The 9,338-nt window shown below is 18.1% G+C and overlaps 3 protein-coding genes across 3 annotated transcripts; 2 read left to right on the top strand and 1 right to left on the bottom strand.

Annotated features, from left to right (window-relative positions):
• Nucleotides 1–337: 337 nt before the first annotated feature.
• PRELSG_1229700 (conserved Plasmodium protein, unknown function) lies at nucleotides 338–2,339 on the top strand (the record flags this gene model as incomplete). The annotated part of the gene is made up of 12 exons (XM_028678088.1): nucleotides 338–367; nucleotides 476–511; nucleotides 588–723; nucleotides 865–870; nucleotides 958–1,023; nucleotides 1,232–1,272; nucleotides 1,383–1,504; nucleotides 1,667–1,729; nucleotides 1,815–1,849; nucleotides 1,927–1,990; nucleotides 2,134–2,198; nucleotides 2,311–2,339. The coding sequence occupies 12 exons, from the start codon at nucleotides 338–340 to the stop codon at nucleotides 2,337–2,339; spliced, it is 693 nt and encodes a 230-aa protein (XP_028534413.1).
• Nucleotides 2,340–3,797: 1,458 nt separating this feature from the next.
• Nucleotides 3,798–7,220, top strand: Sir2B (transcriptional regulatory protein sir2b, putative; the record flags this gene model as incomplete). The annotated part of the gene is made up of 1 exon (XM_028678087.1): nucleotides 3,798–7,220. The coding sequence occupies one exon, from the start codon at nucleotides 3,798–3,800 to the stop codon at nucleotides 7,218–7,220; it is 3,423 nt and encodes a 1,140-aa protein (XP_028534412.1).
• Nucleotides 7,221–7,721: 501 nt separating this feature from the next.
• On the bottom strand, nucleotides 7,722–8,150 carry PRELSG_1229500 (pre-mRNA-splicing factor CWF18, putative; the record flags this gene model as incomplete). The annotated part of the gene is made up of 1 exon (XM_028678086.1): nucleotides 7,722–8,150. One exon carries the CDS (start codon nucleotides 8,148–8,150, stop codon nucleotides 7,722–7,724), a length of 429 nt encoding a protein of 142 aa, XP_028534411.1.
• Between the last annotated feature and the right edge of the window lie 1,188 nt (nucleotides 8,151–9,338).

Genomic DNA, 9,338 nt, shown 5'->3' with positions numbered 1-9,338 from the left:
AAAATTTTTTTTTTTAATTATATTCTTAAAGTATTTGTATTTTTTTAAAAACTTCCTATAAAGAAAAATTACTTTAAATTTTACAGAAGTAAAAAATATTTTATGGAAAATTAAAAATATTGTAGCTTAAAATTTTCAAAAAATTACAAAAAATTTTGTTTTTTAAATTTAATTTGAACACAATATAAAATTTTATACAATTATTTAGCGAAAAAAAAAAAAATTAAATTTATGAAATAAAATATATATATATATAAATTTAAATTATATTTTACTTAATAGAACATAATTATAAATGCTTAAATGATAATAATTTTTAAAATTATTTCTGAAAGTAATGCACAAAAAAAAGGATTCAATTGAAAAGGTATTTTCTAATACATAAAAAAAAAAAAAAAGCTTAATAAATAATTCCTATTTTAATAATTAAAAAGATATATTCATTTATGATAAATATTTCAAAAAATTGTTGTAGACACAAAAAAGTAGTGAAGATGAATTAACAGAACAGGTCTGTTATATCATAAAAAACTGTGCTCATTTCAATAAAATATATATCTTTAAATTTATCTTTTTATTATAATTAGATTCCTCTTTTCAAGGATATATGGAATAACTTAGATAAATATGAGGAAGAATATACACCTTCTAATGAAATTCAAAAATATCACTGCATTTTACAAAAAAGTTTATTTAATATTTTGTTTTCCATAAAATATTTTCGTAAGTTTTTCATAATATTTAGTTAAGAGTATAAATCTCTTTGTTCATTTTTTTTTTTTTTAAATCATTAATAAAAATATGTGCAGATAATTTTTTGACTTTTAATATACACAAAAATTAAATATTTTTATATTTATTCAGGTTCAGGTTGAAATATTTTAAGCATTAAGAATATTAATATTTTATTTTTTCCTTATAATATTTACTTCATTTTTATATTTCCTAATTTATTAGATGAAATTAATATTGACACAAATTTTTTAAAATTAGTAAATAAATTTGTAAAATTAAAGCTAGCAGGTAAATATAGTAGTTTTATTTCTATAGAATAAAATATTATATTTATATTTTTAACAAATTCCAATATATATATATATATAAGACCCTTTTTATTATAAAATAATATTTTGAACATATTAAGATAGAAGTTTAATATTACCCTATTTCTTAGTTACAATACAATTTGAATCCTTTTATTTTACATGAATATATTTTATGTTTAATTTAGGAAATCAAAATGACGAAAAAGATATTGCAAGATTGGCTAGAGTAATAACCAAAGAAAATATATATATACATATATAAAAAATTTAATTCATTAGATACATATTTATTTAATTTTTTTATATATACATTTTTTTTTTCTTTTAATATAATAGTTCCATTTAAAAAATCAAAAAGAAAACGATGAAGATGAACTACTAGTTGATGAAGAGGTAGGAGTATTTCCTTCAAGATGCCCCATATCACAGATGTCTTTTGAAATACCTGTTACTCAAAGGTATTAGATATTATTTATCTTTGCATTTCTAAAAAATTTATTTTAGAATAAAAACAAAATAATTTATACAAAAAAAATAAAATATAATTTTGTGTATGGCATAATATAAAATTGCTAACACAGCATTAAATATATTATGATATATAATTTATGTAATTTCAGGTTTAGTAGAAATAGGAAAGCTTGTGTACACACTTTTGAAAAATCTTTCATTCTTAGATTAATGTAAAAAAAATTTATGATAAAACAAACAAAAAAAAATAAAATAGGAAATTTTGATAATAAACAAATTTTTATTTTACTTATTTAGGCAGAATAAAGATACAATCGAATGCCCAATAGCAGGTTTTTTTTTTTTTTTTGTTCAATTCTATATAAATGCATACATGAATTTATTTTTCTTTTTTTCTTTATTCTTACAGCATGTAAAAAAAAGGTTTATAAAAATAGTTTACACCCTGATTATGAATATCTTCATCATTCAAGGTTATATATATATATATGATATAATTTTATGATATTTGCTAATTATACATATCTCAACAAATAAAATATGATATTATTATTTAGAAATATAATAAAAAAAAAAAAAAATTATACATCTCTATATATATATATTTTTTTTATAGATACAAAAAATTTCGAGATAATATCACTGAGGCAAAAGAATATTTTAAAAATCTGAGAAATGAAGGTTTGAATAATAAAATTAAAATAAAAAATAATAAAATAAATAAGTACATTAATTTCTCTTATATATTTCTTTAACACACTTTTATGCACTTTTATTCTTTTTTTTTTTAAAGAAAACAAAAGTTTTGATTTTGCCGAATAATATAACTAGTTGTATCTACAAGAACTAATATTACTGTATAGTTATTTTTAATAATCTTCATTTCATATAATAAAATGTTACTTTATAATAAATATAAATTCTATGGCATTTTATAAACTATTTATTTTTTGTAAATTGTTTTTTTTTCATTTTTTTTTCTTTTGATCTGTTAAGATTATATTTTTTTCTATAATTATGATTCACCTTTTATTTATATCTTAAATTTTGATAGTTTATTATATAAAATTTTTGTTCTTTATAAACATATTTATTATTTCTTATAATACATATACGCTTCTTTCATAATCATTAAGAGTAGTTTAATTACTTAAGTTTATCTATTCTAAAAAAAAAAAACATTCCTCTTTTTTATGTACCAAATAAAAAAAAATAAAATAAAATGAAATAAAACTTGTCTATTAAGCTTTATTTTGTATGTTTTTATACTAAATAATACATTAATTTTAATTTTTTTTTTTTTTTTTTTTTTCTCATTTTTAATTGAAAAGGAAACTTTTTAAGTGAACGCTTTTTATTAATCTTTTAATAAAAATAAAATATTAATTTTTCTTCATCATGATAAATTAATTTCAGCAAGATTTTTATTAATAAGTTAATATAATTCACATTTAAAAGCTTTATAAAAAAAAAGTTTGATAATTTTCATAAATAAATTTCTTTTTTAATAATATATATACCTGTATAATATAAATCAAAGATTCTTTTTTTATGATGTATTTAATTTTTTTACATTTCTGTTATTTTATTAATATATTCCCTATAATGTAATTATATAAATATATATATTTTTATTTACACAACACATATTATCATTAATTTTAAATTTAAGCTCAGATAAAAAAAATATATACTTTTGAAGAAAATTTGTTTTAATACATAAATATTTGTTCATATTTTTTTTTTTTTTTTCTTTAAGCTTCCTTTTATCTTACTATTTTTATTAAATACTTTTTGAATAAAAATCAATTAAAAAAATACATTACCTTTTAAAATTCAATGATAATAAATATTAATTTAAATAAAGGAAATATTAAAAGAGAACATGATTTAATATAAGAGCTTAATAATAAAATTATAATTATATATATTTAAAAATATAAGTAAAATATAGGATTTATAGATTTTTATAAAAATAATAAAATATTGCACTTATAATTAAACAAATTGAAAAGTAAGTTGATTTAAGCACTTAAATATAACTAAAATATTTAATAATAATTGAAAGTATAAAACAAATTATTAAAAGAATACATACTTAGAAATATAATTAAAGTATTTGAATATTGACAGTTTCTATTAGCACGATTATTAATAAACATATATATCTAAACATGTAAAAATTAAAGAGAGTTAAACGAATATATAATTTTTAGTTTATTTTACTATTTTTCTTTTTTTATTTCCTTTACTCTTTTTTTTTTTTGTAAAATGAGCTGTATGAACTATGCATTGCGCTTGTCAAAAAATGAATATAAAGGACCGCTAGGTGAAAAAGAATACTTTGAAGATAATGAAGAAGAAAAAAAAAAAATAAAAGAATTAATCGAAAAAATAAAAACAAGTAATTATATAGTTGTACACGCAGGTGCCGGTATATCAACAAGCTGTGGGCTACAAGATTTTAGAGGACCCACAGGAATATGGACAAATGAATTTCTTAAAGAAGTAAGAAATAAAAAAAAAAAAAAAAAGGATAAAAGGAAATGTTTAGAAGTAAAATATGATAATTCGAGTAATTCAACGAGACATTATTCAATTAATAAAAAAGAAAAATTTGATATTAATCTTATTAAAAAGGAAAAACTTGAAAAGTTAGATAAAAATGTCAAATTCGAAAAAAGCTCAGAAAATGACAATTTAGGTGAAAACAATATTAATTGTACAAATTTACAAGAACAATTTAAAACTATAATAAATAATAATGATTTTATTGATAAAAAAACACAGAATGAAAATCATGATATAAATAATTCATATGAAAATTCAAAAAATACACATTTGAATGAAACTAGCTTAAACATTAAGAACGAAGATTCGTTAGAAAATTTTAATAAAAATGTAAGTTCTGATGAAGAAAAAATTAGCATAAAAAATGTTTCAAATGATTATGATGAATCAAATTCATCAAATTGTTTAGACTCAGAAAATTATGTAATATTTGGGAAAAGGAAAAAAAAAGTAATAGATCTTCATTTAGCTTTACCATCTAAAACACATATTATGATAAAAGAATTAATGAATAAAAATGTTATTAAATTTCTAATTACTCAAAATATTGATTCATTACATTATAGATGTGGTACGAAATTTTCAAAAATAGCAGAAATACACGGGAATATTTTCATAGAAAGATGTGATTTTTGTGGAAGAAGATATTTAAGAGATTTTGTTATCCCCACTATCAGTTTTAAGCCTACAGGTTCTTTATGTTTTCTATGTTCCTTTCCTCCAGTAGGAATATGTACTGATGTTTTATTAGATTGGAACAATTCTTATGAAGATTTTTTTCATCAAAATTCCATTAAACATTCTCAAAAGGCTGATTTTCATTTTTGTCTTGGTTCTAGTTTTTATATAGTACCAGCTAGTTATTATCCATCAAAAAAAAAGTTTGCAAATAAAAATTCTTATAGTTGTTTAGTAAATTATCAGAAATCTTTTTTATCAAAAGAAGTTAATTTAAATTTACATTCAAATGTAAATAACATTTCAGATATCATTATTAAAGAATTTGCACTTGATCCATTATCAATAAGAAACGCAAGAATTGTCATAGTAAGATGTCCTTTAAACAACTTTGACTTACTTTATGATAACTTAATTACAATTAACAATATGGGGAAAAATGCATATAATTCAGAGATATCTAAAAGGGAAAATAATGAAACCGAAATTTTTTTTGCCAATAATAATGAATATAATTTAAATGAAAAAATACATATGTACAATGATGAACATGATTTAAATAAAAAAGAAGAAACTAATAAAACAACTAATGGTAATAATGCGCTTAATAATAAACAAAAAAGTATTAGTACTTTTAAAGAACAAATATTTTTAATAAGGTGTTCTATGATTAAAAATATAAAAGGTATAAGCATCGGTAGCTTAGATGAAATATCAGTAAAGCAGTTAGATAAAATTAAGGGTATATGGATTATAAAATCAAAATTTACTTGTTTATTAGAAATTCATCTATGGTATAATTCATTTATTTTGTTAAAATTAATTTATAATGAATACAGTTCTTTTATTGAATTAAACACATGGAATGTTCACGTTGCCTATACATATGGTGATGATATTGACGATATTGATATTTCCAACAATAACAAAGAAAATTTAAAAAATTTTAACTTATATAAAAATAAATATGTATATGATATGAACACAAAGGAGTCTTATGAGAATAATTTTAATGAAATTGAAGAAGTAGAACAAAATATTTTCAATAATAAAAATGTTAAATTAAATAATAGCATACATCATAATAATTCAAAATCTTATAATTTCAATGAAAATTTAGAAAATTTCTACATCTCAGAAATTTTAAATGAGCATGTCCACGTTGGTTACAATCCAAATAATTTCAAGGCGGAATCAAAAGTTGAGCTGTTAGCAATTTTAAATAATTCTGAAAATCTTTTTAAAAATGATGGTTTTATTCCATTTGAATTACCTAATTCATTTAAACTGCTATACAATTTATTTTGTGTAGTAAATAAATCTAATGAAAATGATATTAGTTTTACTCAAAAAGAAAGTGATGATAAATATGAGGTATTTATAAAAAATTCGAATTTATCAGAAAATATAAATTTTTACACCAATGATTTCATAAACTCATTTATTAAAAAGGAAAAATATACTAATCATAGTCGGTATAAATTTAGAGAAAGAAAAAAAAGAAAATTATATGATTATAGCTCTTGTTCTGATGAAGATAAGGAAAAAAAAATTTTTATTTTTTACGACTTGTACATGAATGAAGACAAGAGAATTTATAAAATAAAAATTAATAAAGACTTAATTAAAAATAATTTATCTAAGATTTTCTCATTAAAAAATAGTTATTCCTATGAAAATAATACTATAAAAAAAAATGAAAACTTAATGAAAAATGATGAAATAATAAAATGTATCAAAGCAAATACTAATAATGATATAATAGATATGAATGTGCCAAAAGACAAGGTTCTACAAATATGTGAAAGAAAAAGCTATTCACAAAATTTTTCATCAAAAATTAAAAATAATGCTAATAATTATGGCAATATTATTAACACTAAAAATTATGAAAATATTGATAATTGTATGTACAATAATAAGGATGAGATAGATCATAACAAATGTGCTGAAGAACATATTATAGAAAATAATTTTAATATACAAATGGAATTAAATAAAGATATAGCAGAAAACAATTCATTAAGAAACAATTTTTATAATGAGAATTTTAAAATAAATAATGATGAATCATATAATAAAATAGATAAGAAATATTTGCAAGATAGCATAAACAAGGAAAATGATTTAAAAGATAATTATTCTAATTTACCATCATTATTCTGTCCTAATATTTTAATAAATAATAAGCACAAACTTGGGGAATTAGTAATGAAAGTTCCTAAATATATTAAACCTAAAAAAATATATACTCCATATAAAAAAATTAGGAAAGATAAAAGATTTTCTAACACTCTTCAAAAATATAGATATGAGATATGGCAGAAAAAATATAATGAAATAATAAATAATACAAATGAAGAACACACAATTTATTCAACTTTATACAAAGAAATATGTTATTTTCCACTATGGCTTTTAAGTTATGTTAACGATTTATTTGAATGCTTGTAAACATATGAATAATAATTCAAAAAAAATGTGATTTTTGTCTATGTTTTTAATTTTACTACATGATTTTTGTCCAATGTATATTATTTGATTTTCTTTTTAATATAAGCTCTATATATATTGTTTTGTTTTGTTTTTTTTATGTAAAAAGATATTTTTAAGCTTATTAAAATTTTGTTTTAATAATTTATATTGTTATAGTTATACTTTTTCTTTTTTTTTATTATTAAATTTAACTCATAAGAATGCAACTTAAAAAAAATTTACATTTCATATAAAATAATAAAAAAATCTAATATAATTAGAAAAATAAAATAAATGTAATGTAGCAAAGAATTATAAATGGATTAAAATAAACTGGTAGAAAATTAATCAAGATACTAATGTAACTGATAATTTAGTATAATATTAACAAATACAAAAAAATTAATACGATATTTAAAATAAAAAAATTGTCTTTTTAAAAAATTAGGAATTAATTATAAAAAATACATATCTTCTTTTTTAGTCTGATTTATCCATATCATCTAATTTATTGAGTGTCTGATATAAAACATGACCAAAGTTTTTATCATTTTTTTTTTCGAAGTTTAATGTCATACTAGTATTTTCTTCGTCTTCATTATTTGTTGACATATCATTATTCTCATTTATTTTCCTTTTTATTAATTCAATAATAGCTTTATCAGTTTTTCGAGATAAAACATTTAATTTTTTTTGTAAATCTCTTTTCAAATCTGCATTGATGTTTTTTGCATTAATCTGATCGAGAACATTTCCTTCAAAAGCATTTTTTAATTGTTCTTCTAATTCTTCATCTAATTTTCCTTCATATTCATCAGTATCAGGACAAGGTACACATAATTTTTTTAATTCTTTATTTATTGGAATGTAATTAAAAAATTTTAAATTTTCATTGTCTCTTACTTCCATTTTTTTTATTATTTCATTAGAAATTGTAAAGAAATAAATATGATATTTATATCCTTGTGTATTTAATTTTAATATTCTTTTTTCATCTTTTTGAGAAAAAAAAAAAAAAAATTGTATTATTTAAAATTACATTATTTGAGGTTTTATTTTTTTTATTTTTTTCTGAATCTCCTTTAATATGATTAAATATATATAATCATATAACTTTTCACTATTTTTTTATTTAAAAAAAAAAATTATAGTTTTAATCTTATTTGTTCTTAATTTTTCCTTTTATATATATTTTAAATAACAAACAGGTAAAATAAAAGAAATTAATTTTTTATTTTTTTTTTATCTTATTAAGCAAAATTATATCAAGTTTAGAATAAACATATATATATCTTTATTTAAAAAAGGTGAAAAATTTTAAATAACTTAAAAATCTAATAATTTTCATGATACATTTATGTATAATAAATTAAAAAAAATTAATAACATATTAAAAAAAAAATATATACTTCTTTTTTGCTTTATTACTTTTATTTATTAAAATGATTAAAAATAAACTGAATTAATATACAAATGAAAAAAATACAATGTTCCAAAATTAAAGAAATAATGCCAATAATTTATTTCTTAAACTATTATCTAAACTATATTTTTTCCTTTAAAAATAAATGTATGTTTTATTATTATAAAGAAATAACTATATGATATTCAATAATAATTTATTGTAAAAAAATTCAGCAAGTTACCTAAACATGCTCTTATTTAGTTTACTTTCTTTTTTATTAAGAACGTAATTTAAATGGTAATATTAGAATTTTATAAATTTTATTATAAAAAAACTTGGTATTAAATGATATAGAACTCCATGATTAAGAGAAAAATGTATTAAAAAATTCTTTGTAAAAAAAAAATTTATTAATTACTATTTTTTAGGAAAACAAAAAAAAAAATAAATAAAAAATAAAAAATACATAAATATGTAAATAAACAAAAAAAAAGTTATGTTTAATAAATGAAATGATACTTGTTGATAATATTTTATTTCAACTAAAGCAAGAATTAAAAAAAAATCCATAAAGGGGAATAAATATTAAAAAAAATTCCCATTTGCCCATAATAAAAAAAATGTGAAAAATTATAAAAAATATTAATTATGAAAAAAAAAAAAAAAAAAAATTTTAATAATTAAAAAAAAAC

The sequence above is a fragment of the Plasmodium relictum genome (assembly GCF_900005765.1).
Source record: "Plasmodium relictum strain SGS1 genome assembly, chromosome: 12".
In the NCBI taxonomy this organism is placed as follows: domain Eukaryota; phylum Apicomplexa; class Aconoidasida; order Haemosporida; family Plasmodiidae; genus Plasmodium; species Plasmodium relictum.
The sequence above is the reverse complement of the archived record's forward strand: the minus strand, read 5'-3'. Positions and strand labels throughout refer to the sequence as shown.